Source organism: Thunnus maccoyii, chromosome 1, assembly GCF_910596095.1.
Source record: "Thunnus maccoyii chromosome 1, fThuMac1.1, whole genome shotgun sequence".
Lineage (NCBI taxonomy): Eukaryota > Metazoa > Chordata > Actinopteri > Scombriformes > Scombridae > Thunnus > Thunnus maccoyii.
The window spans coordinates 11,613,892-11,633,484 of record NC_056533.1 but is presented as its reverse complement, the minus strand read 5'-3'; the positions used below and the strand labels follow the sequence as shown (position 1 = coordinate 11,633,484).

General features: G+C 41.3%; 1 protein-coding gene across 7 annotated transcripts in view; it reads left to right on the top strand.

The window, feature by feature from the left end:
• The window catches only part of chd9 (chromodomain helicase DNA binding protein 9), a 76,355-nt gene that overhangs the window by 15,357 nt on the left and 41,405 nt on the right, over positions 1–19,593 (top strand). For 6 of the 7 annotated variants that reach the window (XM_042406278.1, XM_042406296.1, XM_042406291.1 and 3 more), the window contains one exon: positions 14,392–14,801. In XM_042406278.1, the coding sequence (XP_042262212.1) occupies positions 14,392–14,801 (410 nt within the window). Of the gene's footprint in view, positions 1–11,909; positions 12,094–14,391; positions 14,802–19,593 lie in introns of those variants that run through there. The other variant, XM_042406306.1, reaches the window with a different exon arrangement.

Sequence of the window (19,593 nt, the reverse complement as noted above, 5' to 3'; positions counted from 1 at the left end):
TCCATGTGTTTGGTCAATTAGGATGTCAGAATTCAAAGTCACTCGCACTGATGTGCCCAATTAGTTTTTCACAATCGCACACTGATTTTCACCCGCATTTACAAGTGAAATGCTTGCACCGTAGGCTGTTGTAAAGGAGAGAAGTGCTGCAACACTAGTAGTGTGAGGTGGACAAAACACAGAGTATAGTGATGAAAGGATAGTCAATTGAGTGGCGTTATTTTAACCAATACCAATGCTTAAATAAAATGCCCAGGTCAGCTAAAGATACCTATCCTTAGGAACAACTCAGGACATCTCTATTAACTTGTTATTTTTCATTCATATGTGTCTTTGTCATCACTTGCAGCTCTATTTTTGTTCTGTTTCAGAGCCTGGCGGTCGCTCTGATTGACACAATGATTGGCTGTGCTGAAATGAGTTATGTACTGTATATGCATGGCTGCAATCGGATGAGATGCAACAATTGAAGGATACTGAACCAGTCCAGCTTACCTTTGACAGCCCACTCTATGAGATCAAACGGTGTCTAGTGTCTGTCCACAAAATAATCAGTCTTATACCAACCTTTCAAAGTGTGAGCAATAGGTGGTGTAGTGTAAAGGTGGATTTATACTTCTACTTTAAAGGGTTACGCCATATCTACAGCTGCTTCTTGTGTAAGCTCGAAGGTTACTTAGTTAGGCTTGGCTGACATGCGCCTCCATAAAAATGTAACTACACATTGGGGTTCCTGTTAATCCCTTGTGTTGACCATAAATTTGCCTCAAGTCCATTTCCCTTAGTCTCAATGTGCAGTGTGGATCAGTCGGCAGCCCTCAATAGGCTGTCTGATTTTAAAAAATAAAGAAATACATAAAACCCAGACGACACATCATAATCAAGATTTAAGATTTATTTTCTCATCCAGACACATCATCTTTCCAAAACAGAATCAGAGAATATTCATGATAATCTTATTCATGGCACAAAGGGGCGAGCAAAGACCAGAAAGGCCTATTCTGCACAAGTTTACAAATTAAATTGAGAATAAATTCAACAAAGCAAATGGTGACACCTGCATTTTTTGTTCCATTGATGAAACATTTTTGCTTCAGATGTAGTAGTAGAAGTACTTGTATTTCAACATACACTGGCACACAGAGTAGTGGTGTAACAGAACATAGTTGTTCTGTGATCTGTACGGATCCTCCCCCGCAGTTCGGAACTCATGTGAACCATGGATTAATTGCATAATTTAATGTCTCATTGTAGACAAAGTAAACAAACTGCTGTAGCCACAAGTCATTGACAGACAGTGTGTCGCTACTCGCTAACAGGGATTTTGAAGAGCAACGACCAAACCAGCATTTAAAGTGTCCGAAGTGACATTTACAGGTATGTTTACACACTGTTTAGCTATCTAGCTGCTAACTGACGTTAGTGGTGCACTTTTCCCGGGTGAATGTTTGTTTGGTGGCTCGTTCAACAAGCTAAGCTGCAGGACAAGACGTGTTATCAAGTTTTGATGATGTGGACAAAAGCTGTTGTTTCATTCACAACATGTTGAAGAAATTATCATGCCTCATAATGCACTTTAATTTAACAATTGAGTATTGGATATTTTATATATTCTAAGATTTTATTTAAACATTGGACATCTTGAATGTTTTCATTTAAGACTATGGGCAAAAGTTCCTTGCTTTAAGTGTTTTACAGAACAAATGGAAAGCAAAGCTACATTTGTCTCCCTTTTTCTTTTTTTTTTTTTGGCTGATCTAAAAAATGATCTGATGCGTGACTCAAAACAATGATAAGATCCGAACTGTGACTTTTGTGATCCGTTGCACCCCTAACACATAGAAATGTGTACTGTATGTGCACAGCTCCACCGTGTTCAGATATATTGTTTTAATCTTTGTACGTGTGTGTGTGTTTAAGTGCTCAGGAGACACATGTACTTGGTTCTCAGCTTGAAACAAATTATTATTTAAAATATATTGTTTTGACTTTGACAGAAAACACAATTCTGAACACCAGCACTATAACTCACAATTTAAGCTAATGTAAATGGGGTAGGTGTGATCCAATCCATCATGTCCTGTCTGTTGCTGGAAGAGAGCCTGTGTGTCTGACCTCTACAATTCCAGCGGGGATTCATTCCACACACACTTGCCTTGCACTTTGCAAGATTTCCCCTCTCTGGAAATCAGAGCAAGGAAAAAATCCTTACTTCGTCAAATCCTGAAGGCCGCTGGTTGACTATGCACCCACTCTGTCTTGCTTGTGCGCTGATGTTCGTAGTTGCATCTGTGTGTGTGTGTGTGTGTGTGTGCTTCTGTACGCAGGCATTGGCCCTGCTCTCCCTTTGCACTGCTTCAATAATGAAGGAGTTGTAAAGGTCTGGCAGGAAGCCCCTTGCTGAATTCCCCTCCACCTCGTCCCTCCCTCCCTCTCTGTCTGTTTCTCTCTCTTTCGCATCCTAAGGGACCTCCTCTCAGCTCCACTCTTCAGTTTGCACCGATGTTCCCATTAATGAATGGCATCATACGGCTTGCTTGTTTTGCACAGTTCAGCTTCACTTCACTGCCTGGTGTCTGACCTGCGGTGCAATCTCTGATTCAAAGAGTACCACCTCATGACTCAGAACAACCACTGTTGAAAACCAGCCATGACGAAGACGGTTCACAATTTCATTTGTGACCCATCATGTAAAGTACACAGAAACCTTGTGCTGCTCAACATGCAAAACACCACCTGCACTGCTTTCAGGTCCAAGTTATTGGAATAGTCTCATTTCAGTAAAAATCAAAACACCTCCAGTTTTCCAGTTCAGAAAACCCCATATGTAGTTTAAGGATAATTCAGATTTTAAACAAACCCCAAATTGAACCTAATTATTTCCTGGTTTAAACTAAACCTACAATATGTGTCATAGTTTTGAGCCTACACAGTTTTCCCTTTGCAATGAGGGATTATTACCAACATTACTGGTGTGCTAACTTTGGGTTTAACTGTTGCCTTGTTTTTAACTTGTCTGATCATCTGGCCCCTCATGTTTCTTGCCCTGTTGAACTTTGCTGTCACAATGAAAATAAAATTAAAGGTTTGATAAATCAGCTGCTTTTAAGACCTTTTCCAAAATGCCTTAGAAGAAATTTCACATCATTCCTCTCTGCCAGGAACTTGCATGCAGCTACTGATGTTTTGTTGCAGTTCAACAAATGTTGAGAGTAAAAGTCATGACTGATAGTATGTGAGTGATAACTACACAAGTTCTAGACTCCCTTAGAATAAATTCAAGTATACACTTTTTATTGACCATGAAAGAGGCCTGCATTAGAGTGATAAAATGGGTTTGAATAGGAGCGGATCTACAGTGGCATTGCTGCTATGTAAAATTTGGAAGTCAGCTACTTTTTGTAAAGGGTGTCCCTCTGTGGATGGATGGCCTCTTGCTTTCACTTTGGCTCATGCTCACCAGTGCACGCACACAGTGCTAGCCCTTAAAATATCATCTTAAATCTTGCTGAGCGACTGCCCTCTAAGCTGACACTTAAAGAAGCAAGAAGGACAGATGCCCTAGTTAGAATCACTCCCTTTTCTTCTCAGTCACTGGGCTTGACTGAGACAGAGCCAGGCCTAGGAAATACTATATGTATTCTGCACAACACTGAAACCCAAGTCACAGCAGTTTTTTTTTTTTTTTACGGGTGTCAGTGAGAAAACGAGCATCATGTGGAAGCCAAACTAAACTAAGATACAGAGTTTTATTGCTGTCTGTGTGGTGTTTATTCAGTACAAGCCCTCCATCAAGATGAGGTTTGAAAGGCCTCCGCTGATTTAGTGAATCTGAGTGATGAAGGCCAACGTCCATCCACATTGCTGATATTTTGATTGCACTGTGGTGATTTCACACTTCTGAGGGGCAGCACACACAGAATTGGCTGTTGAAATGCGAAATAATAAAATTCAAAGAGACTGCATCAGTTCAGTCTGTTGTTAATTAAGCTGCCAATTACGAAGATGAAATGACTTCCAATTAGGAAGGTCTTGCCACTTTTTAGAGGGGTGAAAAGGATTTTCAGTCTGGAAACCTCTTAAATGCTCAGAAAACAAAGTTAATGGTCTTCTCAAAAACTCGCTTACAGTTGGCATTTTCACATTCGATAGTAAATCCATTGAAGGGGTGCCCTCATACAAGCATATAGTAAGTTGGTTATAGACGGCATAGACGGCAAGCTTTTATTTAATGTACATATTGCTAATCTAGTCAGGAAGCTCAAAGTGAAGATTGGCTTTTATTTTAAAAATAAATCTTAGAAATAAAAACTTGTGGAAGCTACTTTTCTGTCTATGATTGATTATGATGACATATTGTATATGAATGCAGCCTCCTCCATCTCACAGAGCCTTGATTGAGTGTACCATGCATCTCTACATTTCATTACAATGTAAAGTCTTATTCACCATTGCGTTCTTTATGATTCGGTGGGTTGGACATCATTTACCACTCACAGACAACAGCACTGGTATATTTTTATCTATTGAGTGAATCTGGGTAAAGCTTACGTCTGTACCCTTCTCCGTCTCAGCTCTGATGGTAAACAGCTACACTCCTCCAAGTGGTTGCTTTTTAATGTAACCCGGGATTTGACAGATCAGGGGAAAACTGCATTTTCCTACTATGCACCTTGGGCATGGGATAATCTGCAAAAAGATGTAAAGTTAGAAACATGTATATCCATTGATGAATTTAAGGGCATCATGAAAAATGTGTTGATGGAGGCATGTAGTTGTTTTTCTTGAGAGGTCACTATGTGTGAATAGCTGTTCTTCTGTTGAATTTTTGTATATCATGTTGTACTTTAACATGTTGCTGCCTTGTCCAGGTCTCTCTTGTAAATGAGATTTTTGACCTCAATAGGACTTCCTGGTAAAATGAAGGTAAAATGAATAAATGATTTCAGATTTGTCAGTCATATTGACTCTACTGTAGTGGGCAGCATGTGAAATTATTTAAATACATTCCTTAACGCTGATTAAGATATCACAGGTTTTCACCTAGCATTGTGGGTTGTTTCCCTCCAACCTCCCCTTTTGTGTTTTTCTGAAAAAAATCTTGTATTTTCATTAGACTGATTCAGATTGAAGGTGATGGCAGACGTCTTTTTCTTTTTACCTTGCATTCCTGCTCTCTCTCCTCACAGTCCCCCCCTAGTGTTCAGTTCTGTCCTAGCCAGATGAATAGGTCCAACAACCTGTATCAGTAACACTTGGATCTGTCTGCACTCATAAACCCTCTTATCAGCAATAGGAATGGCCGTCTTTGCTGAATTTAATTAAAGGAGTCAATTAGCTGATTACATAATAGAGGGCTAATAGGTTGTCTTTGTTAAAGCTTGTTAGATTGGAGTTGCTTGGGAGAGCAGCAGGGCTGTAGTGGTGAGGCACATCCCTGCTAAACCTAGACGAGTTTGTTTTTTTTTCTATCCAGTATACTGATTGTTTTATTGGCACAGACTTAACCTGGCGTAAAGATTACTGTGTGTACTAGAGAGTGAATCTGTGTGAAAAGAAGGGTGGGAAGAAAGAAGTTGTTTGTATGTGTTGATGTTTTTTTTTCTGTTTGTCTGACTTTGTGGTCACAGACCTTGGAGCTTTACGCATGTATTGTATAAATATAGCAGACGTGGGCTTGTGCACACACACACTTAAGGAATGGAAGTCTGCTGGCAGTGTTGTATCTTCTGGGACCCATACAGTTGTCAGACTTGAACTTTGCTTACTTCCACGTTTTATATTTTGGGCTTATTGCATGGCTAACCCACAGGATACAGCAATATCAATGACTGTATCTTACTGTATGTTTGTTTTGAAATAGGCTTACAGTTCCCATATGACCAATAGTCACTACTTGGAACCACTTTATTGTTAGAAATCAAATAAATGTGATTTTTAGGAGTTGTCTTTCTTACTAACAAAATGATATTCGATTACTTAAATTGTCTTTTTCCCCAATAATCCTGTACAAAACTATATTGGAAGTTTAAATGGTGCATGTCCATGCAGTTTGGATTATTTGTTTGAATTGGTTATTATAGCCAAGACACTGCACAACAGCATCACAGGTTTGTGTCCCAGAATCAATGTATGTATGTCTGTGTGGGAGGTGAATGAGGTACCTGTTTACTCAAAAACTGCTGACCATGTGCTTTTCAGTATGGCAATAGGTCAGTTTACCACCAGTTACCTGTCAGTGGTATTATAGTGGTGGGGGTTTAGGACATCCTCAGGAAACTGATCACGTTAAATAACTAAAGAAAGTATAATGTTTTCTAATAGCTTGTCACCCACTCTGTGTTTTCACTTATGTTGCCTGATTAGACCTCTCCTTGGCTACACTTTTGTTGTGCTGCTTGTTATAGCTACAAGGGCAGGAAACCCACTTCAATGGAGTGCAGGCGGCATATGAGTTAGACATTGAATCTCTAACAGCTGACAATCAAACAGTAGCACATGGTAGAGATGTTGTGATAAACTTAAATTTAATCTTTTCACAGCTTAAAAGTGTTGGCAGAGACGGTATTATACATTTTTCCATTTGGATTCCGCCACAACAAGCCATGTGAAATACGTATTTATTAGTCGGGAACGTTTACAGTGCCGTTGGTACACCTGGTATTATGTTTATTTGCTGCACAGAGTCGTCGATTCACGTCTGCATAAGCGGCATGTGCCATTGTGTGTGCAGAATGGAAATGGCCTGTACCTGTTGGGTTTTGGAGTGCACCCATTGTTATTAGTTCCCCCTACTGTAGTGATGTTTTTGAAAACACTTGTGTGGGTGTACAGGGCCCTTTTAATGTGACATTGCAGCTGAAGTGCATAACTTTTGTACCGTGAGCGTGTACTATCCTATTTCTTCTAAGCAGTTCTTCTATCTGGCTGAGGAAGGCTGTCTGGTCACAGTAGAGCGGGTCAGAGTGTAGAATGGGCCCAGTCAAATAATAATAATGCTCTGTTAGACTTTCAGCAGCTTTTCTAGAGGGCACCATGCTCGGCCTCAGCTACTATATCTCTCATTAATACATGGTTCTGTGTTTAATTGGTTGAGGAAGCATTGCTGTGCATCATGTCTCCTTTCATTTATCATTTATCCTTTCATTAACCGTGCCGTTGCCTCACACTCCATTCTGGCTGCAAACTGGCCAGCAGCCTCAGGCCCAATTAGTGGGGCCTAATCACACCTAAACTTAACAGTGCAATCAGTGTTATTAATTGAGCTATAGGTATGAGATCTGCTTATGGTTGACGAGGCATCTCTGATGTTTTTATTTCTGGGAGGGATATGAAGGCCAAGCCTTTTCTTATAAAACACTACTAAGAAATGTTTTCAAGGATGTCTGAAAAATGAGGTAATGGCATCAGACGTTTTGTTGTTGAAGAAGACAGCTTCTCTTGTTGACTAACTCAAACTTGATCACTTATCCTTGATCACAGATGTGTTGCTACAGTGTTTCCCATATAATTTTTTGGGACACCCAGCCATATAGATCTGCCAGCACCCTCCCCCCCAGAAAAATTATATTTTGTATTTCCTCCTTTCCCCGGTCTGCATGGACCTGCATTTTAACATGAGGATTCATCAAATTGCTCCCAGAATGCAGCATTCATGCATTCAGTCAGTCTTACAAGTGCCTGAAAAATGTCTTTGCTAATCAGCTGTCAGTCTGTGTTGCAGCAGACTCTCAAGTATTGGATATCGGACCACCAAAAATCAATTCTGAACCTGTGGGAAACACTGGTTGCTGTCTGATGGACGTTCACTCATTTCGAATGAGATAATCCAATATCGCTGCATTATTTTGTTGCAAGGTCTGGTTTTTATTTTTCTATTATTGATCCCACAGAGGAAAGAGTCAGTGTAGGAGATTTTGGTCAATTTTAAATGATTAATTGACAGAAAATCTATCAGGGACAATTTTCATAATTTTGAGGATGATCAAACAAAATAAGCAAACTGAAGACATTGAATCAACTTCTGGTTGCCTTTTTAAATTATTTTTTGCATTTTGGGGATTTTGAGATAAAATGTTATCATCTAAAAGTAAAATTACAAAAGAGGAGATTAAAAAAAAAGTCTATGATGGCTTTAATAGCTGAGAACATGACTGTGGAGCTAAGGGGTCAGCTACAGAACAGTAGCTCATGATTTCGTGTATATTTAATACCTTGCTCAAGGATATTTTGTATTGTTTACAATGCCATTGGTACACCTGTTGTTTATGTGATTACACTGGGCTTGAAACCAGGTCCTGGATGTTTTTCTAATCACCAATTTAAGCAGCATTACTTGAGCCAAGTATTGTTTTACTGCTTTTTGCGTAGTATTTAAAAGTTTAAAGCGTAAATAACCAATAACCATACCAAACCTGTGTATTGTCTACAGTGGTGCATAATAGATCAAAATACCTTTTTTTTTTTTTTCTCATCCACTGCACCGTGGATAATGTTGCCATTAACACTGGGTGACATTTGATAGCAGTTGGCTGTGTCATCTGTGTATGAGAATAGCAGCCTGCTGTAGACTCTGAAGCACCGATGGGTGTTAGGTATCTTGTCATTTTCAGTGCATTGCTAGCTCTCTTCTCTCATTTCCCTAATGGTGAGTTAGTGGGGACTCTCACGGTGGTACAGGCAAGAAATGAGAGCAGTGGCGCACTAATACAGGCCCTTTGATGAGGAAGTAATGGAGTGTTCAGAGCCAGACACCTGTGCCTCTGCAGCCACCCTATCTCTCTGCATACGCAAACACACACACACACGTGCGCGTACACACACACGCGCCAACACATTTTTTTTTTCCACTCGCTTTCTTTCACCAGCTCTGCTACTCCCCTCCCCTTCCTCTACTCCCCTCCCCTCCTCTTCCTCTCCCCTCCCTCATCTCTCTGTAAAGGAAGCCACTCCCTCTCATACAGAGCTGCCAAGCTTGTTTGCATATTAACTGTTCAGTTGCCAAGGAGCTGTAGCTTCATGCCATGTGACCGTTGAAGCATGTGTATGTTGTTGACTGCAGCTTTTTTCTTCTTTCTTTGCTTGTTTTGACCCACAAACATTCTTTTCCAGTGAAGAGAAAAGGCTTTATTATTACTAACAGCCACTCAGACTCTATAAATGTTTGTCATTTCTTGCCTTTCATTTCCTATCAAATAGTCTGTTAGCTGTTTGTATCATAAGTGGCAATTGACACTTGATTTTTCTCTAAGCATTACAGCATTTCCACCTTTACAGTGGAAAGGCTAGTATGTGCTGTTGCAAGAGGATGCACAATTGTGCACACCAACGGCAGATTCAATAGTGAAGGACGTGGTTTTGTTTTCGTTTCAAGCTGTTCAAGAGGGTTCAGTTTTCATTTGAAAAGAGCTAAATGCCTATATGACTTAACACCCATTGCACTGTTGATGTGTGAGTGGTCAAAGCTCTGTACCTGGTGGCCATTATCTGAGGGTGGATTTGTTTAGTTTGGAGAGGACGTTATTGCTCAGCTCCCTGTAAGCATGTGGTCTGCTTTAAAGTCCAAACTCCAAGGCCTGGCCTGGCAGGTGGATCTGATGCCTGCTGCTGCGGCTGCTGTGCACACTTGGAAAGAACAGCCATTGTCATGAACACATTGCAGATGTTTGTCCTTGTAAGAGATATACAACTGTAAAATGTAAAACTACTCAAACCACAGAAATATAGTAAGAGAATTTCCAATGCCAGTATCATACTGGCTCATGCCACCAGTCTTATAATCTCCCCCTTGTCTACTTACACATACACACGCACACACAAATTTTGAAGAAGGCTGTCCACAGCAGTCCAGTTGGTCAGTTGCATAGGTTTATTTAGGTTCTATATTTCTACATGCAATGTAAAGCCATATTGTGCTGTAGCCTACACACAATAACCCTCAGATTTGACACCGTGCTTAAATAAACTAAATAATACATTCACAACAAGTTGTATAGTTTGCTTTATAGGAATCAGGGGAACAATATGATAAGTTATACAACAGTTAATTAATACAAAACAGTACTATATGGGACATTTGTGTTTCATCTTATGCTCCTGCCTTGAATTGGATATGGTCGTCACATCACATTACATTGTTATCTAAATGAACACAACAAACGTTTTGTGTTTTTGCCAGCATTTGATATTTTGCAAGTCTTAGGTCAGGCAATCAGTGCACCATTTCCAACCTCTGTTAAGACATGTCTTCAAAAGCGTACCCCTTCCTACCCCCTGGTGTGTGGGCAGCAGTCCTGGTTGAACTGCACAACTCACATATGCCGATGTGTACAGCTGCATGAAAAGTGAAGCAGGTTGTTGGCTGGAAAAGAGGAATGCTCAGCTGATTCTGCCCTGTAAATAAAGATTTAAAAACTGATGGGGTATCTGTTTGGTAACTCAGGCCTGACCCAGTAGTGCTCTGTACTGTACCTGGCTTCAGGCCAGCCGTGTGTCTGCATAATTCCCAATACCATGTGCCAGCCGTTGCACATGGCCCCTGTATCATGCTGTCAGGAGTCCTCTGAAAGGCCTGCTCTCTCTTCCAAGATAGCTTCTGGCGCACAGGAAGAGCCGCATGTGTTGGGCACATCCCAGTTTCCCAGTTTTTTTTGGTTTTTTTTGGAGGAGTCATAGCAGGGTGACCAGGTCTTGACCCCACAAGTGCTTGAATTCACCGCTGGAGACTCAGTGCAGCGTAGGCTGCATGTGTCTTGTATTGAAAGGGAGTAGAAAGTCTGTTAATTTCCGAATGTATGAAAGTTAATGTGTTGTTTGTATCAGGAATATATTTTTAGCCTCTGGGAATTTGTTTATCTATTTGCTCATGGAGCACTTCTGACTGATGCTGTTCCATAAATAAATCAGCACGTTACTGGCAGTAACCTGCATGGGCACAAAAAAAGCTACAATGTTGACAATCTGTGGTGTGGGAGAAATCCAGTACTTTGGGGGTTAAGTTGTGAAAGTTAATGTAATAACTGCTAGCACCATCTGCTGGCCTACTTCCTTACAAAGAGAGAGAGAGAGTGAGAGCGCGAGTGAGCGAGCGAGAGAGAGAGAGAGAAAAACGAGTCTGGGTTTTAACGACATCTCTAATATTCATGCTGATGCATTTTGCTGCTTTGTGCTTTCATTTTCCGCCGCTCTGCCTGCCAGAGTCTTGAGCTCGCCACACACGCCCCAGCCAGGGAGAGGGGAGGGCAGCGAGGGAGAACGAGGAAAAAGACAAGTGGGAAAAAGGAGGAAAAAACAACCGGCCAAACAAGTAGGCAAGCTAACACAAAAGCCTTTTTGTGTGTAATAAAAGGAGTAACCTACCTTATCCTGGCTGGTGAAGAAGACGAGGAGAGGCGCAAAAAGGGAAACGGCAAAGCGGAAAGAGCAAGAAAGGACAAGTAATAAGAGGGAGAAGCTCAGAGAGGCATAGAGAGCGCACGCGAAAGGCAGGCGGAAAGAGGAATCAATGAGAGGGGAGGAGAGAGGAGGCAGGGGAAGGCAACTCTGACACACACGCACATAGGGAGAGTGAGGGAGATTTGGGTGAAGCCGGACGACGGCGAAGCAGCACGCAGCAGCAGAATGAGAGCTTCCTGGACTGCCACGCACCTCCTCTACCGCCCACAGCGCTGCTCCCTCATCACCCTGTGAAGAGACAAACGAGGGTGAGAGAGGGAGAGAGAGAGAGAGCGGGAGAGAGAGAGAGAGAGAGAGCTCCCATGCGCTCCTCTTGAGCCCTGCCCGCTGGGGGAGGAGGAGACGAACGGCACCAGCGCTCTCACACTGCCTGAGGAGAAGAGCTGACCGGGGAGGAGGAGGGGAGGCAAACGAGGAGAGAGGGAGGGGAGGGGGGGACACACGGCTCAAGGAAGAGTGAGAGAAAACGACTGTTGAAAGGGAAAGAGTGAGTGCGTTTGTAAGAGGAAAGCTTGAACGAGCAGCGGAGAGAAAAAAAACCGGCGAAAGGGCAAGGCTTTTGTTAGCCGGTTGGAGAGGGGGAGGAAAGAGGAAGAAAAAAAAAACACCATGTCTACAGTGAAGAGGCCAAGAGGAAGGGTAAGTGAGCTGCTCTGAGAGCCGGGAGGGAGGAGGAGGGACAAGGGGGAGGAGGAGGGGCCGGCAGGAACTGAACAACCTCCTCTGCTACTGGCTCATGCTGCACTGCCGCCATCTTGAACTCATTGCTGCTTTTTTTTTTTCCTCCCTTCCAAACTCATTTGCATTACTGTGTTAGACCTTATCAAGGCACACTAGATTTATAGTGCTTTCTATTCCCCACCCCCACTACCTATTCGTTCCATACATTGCTTTCCCATCCTGCTTTATATTCCTCTGCCCATGCTGGCCTGTGCTGTAGTTGATGTACAGTGTACGATGTTTGCGCGCGCGCGCGTGTCCTCCATGAGTTGAGCCTGTCAGTCACCAGAGAGCTCACTACATGTGGAAATGAGGGGGTGAGAGCGAGGGAAAGCTGCCTGGCCCAAATGGAGCTTACTCTACCTTTTCATGGGTTGTAATGGTCTCCACCGTTTTCATGGGACTACGTGCTGCTAGAGAGATTGAAATCACTGCAGTGCTGGCAGGCTGTAATTTCAGTTATTTATAGATGTATTACACAGCTGCAGTGCTCTCAGTTTTGGTGCATTTTATCTCTCCCTCACTCTGCCTCTCTGATAGAAGCCTGTTTTCATATTTTTTTTTCTTCCTCTTGCTGCTTCTTTCATTTGCCCTCATGTTCTTCCGCTCTTAAGCATTACTTTCAACCCCTCCCCCTCTTTTTTTTTTTTTTTTTTTTTTTTTTTACCATTAACTTGAATGAGAACATTCCAGCATGATCCAGTAAATTTCTTCCTAATAGCCTCAGCAGCGTTGCACACGTGAAAATCATAATGCAGCTCTTGTATGTATATGTGTGTGTGTGTGTGTTTGTTTTTTTTCCCCGTCTTTCCAAATGAATTGCTAGTTATTCAACTCCCCCCGCACCCCCACTTTGTTGGTGAGGTTAAAGCTAATTCTCTTTATTTAGCTAGTAGTATGGAAAAAAAAAAAAAAAGCAACCAGCCGCGCCTGGGCCATGTAGGCATACGCAACTCATTTTTAGATTAGGTCATCCATTTATGGGTTCCCTCTCCGCTGGGCTCAAGGCCCACCACAAGGCGCTTGTGTAGGCATAACTGCAGTCACGCCATCTATTATTCACATATTATCACGTATCAGGCAGGCTGGATTATTTATGTCTGCAAGGCTCAATGTAACCTGCTACACTGAGCCAGTGTTTACCCTACCTTTTGAATAGCTTACTCCACCTAAAAGAATTTCATGTGTATCAGGCTCAGAGAGTTTTCCATGTCACACGGTTTCAGAGTTTCAGAGTCCTTCCCACCTGATCTAAATGAATTATTTGGAGAAACGCCAGCCTTTCTCATGCTTGAATGTCTGTTAGTAGAGCTAGATAGGAGGCTGGGAGTTAAAGTGAGCATCATGCTGAGAAAGACAGGTCCACCCCCCACCCCCAGCATCTGAGATGGGGACAGCAACAAGCTCTGCTGTCTGAGTTGTTCACACAGCCTTCAGAAGGTTGTGTTTTTTCTGAATGAGTGATACATGCAACGGTCACATCGCAGCAACGTTGCAGTGTTTTGTTTTTTTCACTAAGCCCGTATTTCATATTTGATGATCATATTTTCCTTTGCTGGTTGTACAGTGAAATGGAAACTCAGTCTGTTGGTACTCCTTTCTGTAATGTAAGAACAAAGGCTTTCTTGTATTAGTTATCTATTAGCTGAGCTGTATGGCTTTGGAATAGACCCATTCTTGTAGCAACATCACTTTGTTTTATTATTTTTTTTATCGACATCATTGATAACATCATTTCTTGTTGTGTGTAAAGACATGTATTTTGAACATCCTGCTGACCTTTTTTATACAGAAAAGTAACCTAAGAGGTCTGATGAATTCAATGCCAAACCTGGCTGAAAATATCTTATTTGATACATCTGTATGTGGAGAAATGCATGATAAGATGGTTGGAGACAATAATCTATGCTTATGTAGCACCTGCTTTGTGTCAAAATCCATGTGTTTGAAAACATTCAGTGTGAGATTGGACCAACAACAAAAGTTGTCTTATTTTGTATGTCCGTCTTTGTTAGTGGTACAACATTGTCCTCAGTCACTCAACTCTACTTTAAAGGTCAAATGTCATCTTCATAGATTTTTGTGTCACTAGGTCTCTGATTAGCATTTATACCCTAGCAACTGAGATTGGTTTCCTGCATCTATGAGATATTTGCCTTAAAGAATGATCATAATTGTAAAAACTAATCATTCTGATTTTTCTCTCTCTCTCTTAAGCCTCGAAAGAACACTAATGGTCCTGGTAGCCAGGTACGGGTCCTCAGTCCCCCAATGAAGAGCAGCTCATCGTCCTCCTCCTCTTCCTCATCATCTTCATCCTCATCCAGCTCCTCATCGGAGAAGAGGACTTCGCGGAGGGCGCATCATCAGATGGAGTCAACTCAGCTGGAGAAGCAGGAGAAGGCCAATAGGATAATATCAGAGGCTATTGCAAAAGCCCGGCAGCGCGGTGAGAAGAACATCCCCAGAGTCATGAGCCCGGAGAGCTTCCCCAGCTCTTCCTCTCAGTACAAGACCCACCGTGACCGCGAGCATAAAGGAAATGGCAAGGCAAGGCCCAAAGAGAAGGCCTGTAGGAAAGCCTGCATTGTACCTTCCTCCAAGCCCAAGCAGAAGGCCAAGATCGGGTATGTAGTCATGCAGCCATTACTACTGTAAAGCACTGAAGTGTACTGTCATTTGTCAAAAAATAATCCAGTAAGTAGAGCTTTGATCCAGTTCTACCCTACCCAAAGCAACGTGGCATTTCTTTTAAACCAAGGCGAGCCTGAACCTGCAGCATTTAATGAGCCCCCACTAACAAGTGACATATGCCACTGCAGGAGGTAGACTCCCCATTGTACTACCTTAGCCGTTTTTTTTTGCATATTCGACTCAGAGATAGGGCTGCAATAAACATTTCTTTTCATAACCAGTAAATCTATGGAGAAATTTTCTATATTAATTCTTAGTTTATTCCATGATATGGAAATAATGATAATGACAAATGCACATCACAGCTTACAAAAGATCACTGTGATATCTTAATGGAATGGATACAAAAATTACACAGTGATATTCATATGGGGGGAAAAGTAGCAAGTCTCACATTTTCGAAGCTGTTACCAGCAAATGTTGGGTATAATTGAAAGAATAAGAAGATGATTAAAATTAGATTTTATTTTCTATGGACTAAATAATCAACATAATTTCAGCACTATTGACCCACCATTTTATCCATACAGAGAAAGGTTTAATGTAGACTTTCCCTTCTTTAAGGACTAAATTAACTATCTTGAAACCTCTTCATTTGCATCCATTTTTATAGTTAATATGCATAATCAAGGACAAACTGAGAAATGTCTCTAAGTACTTGCCAAACCAGATATGCAGATGTGCAGTGTTAGCACAAACACTTGTCTTACTTGCTCTGATTTAGGGGGGGCGGGGGACTGACAAATAACATGAAACCTGATCAAGCCTGAGAGATTTTAAGGGATAGTTGAGATTTTTTTGACATAAAGAAGGTGATATGAGTTACCTACTGTGTGATATTTTTGCATGGTTTTGGGTTCAGGCTTCAGATCCTTTGGATAGAGATACCTCAGGAAGCTGGCAACTTGTCTGATAGAAATGAACAACATCATTTAGGAACAAAAACATTGTAAACCACAACAAACTCACAGAATTAAGCAGCATTTGTTGGTCAGATGTGTAAGGAACTGAAAATTAACTAAAATTGTTGCATGCTGTTGTGGATGGTGTTGCTGTTTTTTAAATGTTTTTCTAAGAGACCACCTCCGCTGCTGCCTATTTATGTCTGACAAGCTACCAGATTGCTAGAGTATCCCTGTCCATGTGATCCATCGAATAATATCTTGTTAAGTACAAATTGATTCTAAATGTATTTGAGCTGAGAATCAAAGCCACTACTTGGCAATTAAAATAGTTTTTGTTCAGATGGTGCTCATATTAAACAGTGCATATGTTTTAATGTGTTTGGATTGAGCACTAACACCTCATGCCATTTCTGGTTTTGCCTTGCACTTCCCATTACAGTACACACATTTATCTATAGAGAAATGGAGAGCAGCAGTGGAGTATTGTACTGATTAAGCTCGATACTAGTTGATTTTTCTGGTACATTTTTACTAGCGCACATTTTCTGCCTGTGGTTAACAAGATGGAAGCTCAAAGTTCAACAGAATTTACAGCACACCATAGCAATAAACCAGGCTCAGTCATCAGCATACACATGGGAGGAGCAAACAAAGGCTACATTTACATGTGAGACAGTGCTGGCTTGTACATTCAGGCAAGTAGTGCTGATGTATAGATAGTATAATCCGCCTCCCATTCCTATGTTCAACTGCCATAAGCAGTGTGTAGCTATAAGCCACACCCAATGCAAGCTATAGAAAATATCAGTTGGTGCAGATGTGAGGGCTGAGGCAGGGAGCTGTAGGAAAATGGGAATGTGAAGATATGGTAATGTCAGATTGTGCAGCTGAAAAAGAACTTGGTTTCAAACCACCGCCTGTATTTTTGATACCCAGCCATGAGAGTAACTGACAATTGTCAGCAATAATATCTAGCTGGATGCTGCGTTGATTAATAACTAGATGAGTTAATGAGAAAGTAAAGAATGGCAGTATTTGGGAGAATAGTGAGATGATGAAGGCATGGGCCATGGTGTCCCACTAGCTGTGCAGCTTAAGTTGGATGTATTTGTCTGGTGATGCACAAACTCAGGCCTCTTAGCTTTTCCATTAACTAAAGAGTTATTAATCTGGTAACATCAAGCTCAGTTTTGATCATTTAATTAAAGCTCTGTTTGATCACGTAGTTTAACTTTGAGGCAAAGCACATTTGAGATCAGAAAGCTTAACTCTACCTTTGTTTGTCTGTGCAGACCCAGATCTTTTTCACTCCTAACCACCTTACTGTCGTGGAGACACAGTTGATGAAACCATCAGCATTTAATCAAATGCAATCTTAAACTTCTTAGTCTTGAGGAGCTGTTGACAGTTGGTCCACATTCAGTTGTTCAAAAGTACCACTGATAACAATCCTTGTTGTTACAAGGTAATGAGCTGTATAACCCATTTTTATTCAGTGTAACCATACTTGGCCTACATGAGGAAAGAGCATCAGATCAGGATGCATGCAGCATAGCCCGCTTATGGAGCCTAATATTGTTTCAGTCATCCTTTTTATAGCACTCATTACATCATGCATTCCAGCCATTTTGAAACGTCAAACTAATTCACTCAGGTCAGATGACAGACTGGCTCAATCTTACAGAAAATTCTATATAGGCCATTACCTTTAATACTTGTTTGAGAAATGGTTTTTGTGATTTGTTTATTTTAGTTTCTCAATACAACAAAATGCTCTCAGTTTGTAGAGTTAGAGGTAGTACTGCAAGGCTTTTTGCTGTGATGACTGATCTGCGTAATTCTGGGCAGGTTACCGCAGACTATAGGCGCACATTATCTTCAGCGAGTCTCAGACCAGTCAGAACTGTCACAATTACATCAAACATGCATGATTACACCATTAGTCGGGCAAATGCTGTGCGACTTGAGTGATGAAATTACACCATTGGTCGGGTGAATGCCACCACTTCCTGTATCCATTTTAAATGAAAAGGCTTTGTTTCAAATTAAAATTCCTCTAGTGTTTCATACACGGTCTGGCCATATACTAAGTTTTGACCTAGTCTTGTTGTTTTGAACTGAGAAAAGAAGTCCAGATATACAGGATCTTGGTGCAGTGTTGCAGTGACGTATAGCTCGGTTTGTTCATTACAAGATGCTTGCGGGAATGTGTGAATATTTCATCTAAGGTGTGAAGATTCTTTGTTGGCAAATATTCATGCTAATTGAGTGTTTACCTTTCTACTAATTAGATTTGCGTCAGATTTTCTGAAGAGCTGTACGTATTGATGAAGGTCTCTCTGAGTAACATGGATACTAAGAAGTGGAGAGTTTATCTTAACTTATCAATAAACCTCCTTCTGTCGTGTTCCATAATGGACAGTGGCAAAAACAGCATGTCCAGTTTGATTGAGGCAGGCAGGTTTAGGCCTTGAATCATGAGAAGTCAGAACATGATCAGTCACAGGCTCATGGCATTGTAATGTAAACAGGAAAACTAAAACATAAATACAACTGTTTTGGTCTGAACTCCAAATGGCCTGATTATACTTCCTCTTTATCAACATTTGCCTTTGGACTTATTTAAGAAGCTAAGAAAATAAAAGTAGGCAAATATATTGTATTTACAATAATCAGAAAGTATTGTCTCATTTTAAATAAAAATAAGAAAAAAAGTAGATAATACCTGTAAATGAAATGAGGTTTACTAGACACAAGTCATACATCATTAGACATCTCACACTGGTACTAGTGAGTTCATGTTGACACAAGACAGACAAGAGGAAGCTTGCTAGCGGAACAAACATTGTACCCGTAATACAACACGACTTTGATATAACAGGTGTAACAAATAAAACTGTGACAAGTCTCAGAATAGCTCACTTCAGTCAAAAGGGAATTGCTGTTGTTTTGAATTCATAATGATAATCATGTTTTAAAAATGTATTGTCCTAAAAGATTTGAGCTGGTGTAATTGCGTTAAGGCCGTGAGTGTGCTGCAACTTGTGTTTCAAACTCTACCTTGGACTGCACCTCCATGTCCTCTGTGTGGTGGATGGAGTGGTGGCAATGCACTGACTTCTGTGGGGTTGGCCTGAACCACCAAATGCAGTGAAACCTGGTGTTTGCTTTTATGTATGTGTCTACACAGAAGCAGTTGCAATTACAACACACATCACGTAGGTGCAGTGCTATTAAAAGACAGCACCGATGGGGAAAGAAGAACGACTGCACACTTAATCCAAAGCCGCAGTTTGAATAAATTTTAATTGAAACGGACAATGTTTCGATCCAAGTTGGATCTTGATCAGGTGAAAATGTTTTTACTCTTTTTCCATTGGTGCATGTGTCTACACACCTATAGAGAGGGATAGTTGTTGCTAATGTGGGGTGATAGAGACAGCTTGCGTACATGTTGACAAGAGGCTCCGGGGAAAGATTCATACCGGAGGAGAGTCCTGTTCGTATGCATGCACCACCCAGGGTCTCCCCATGAAATATTAATGCATCTCAGCTCCAGCGATACTAACCTTCCACTAAAGTCATTACTTCAGCCTCTGCTCTGTCGAGGATGTGTGCAATTTTGTCTTCAGAAAGCTTGTGTGTGTTTGGGGTTTGAGCGTTGGCTCTCTCTTCCATTGTATTTGACTGTTCTTTAAGCAGGGAATGGGGCCTGAGATAAGACTATTATCCTAATTGTCTGTGTAGTTAAGGGTCTGTTTCTCTGAGACCACTACACTGTCATGACCACCTTGGTTTCTACTAGAATCATTAATTCCAT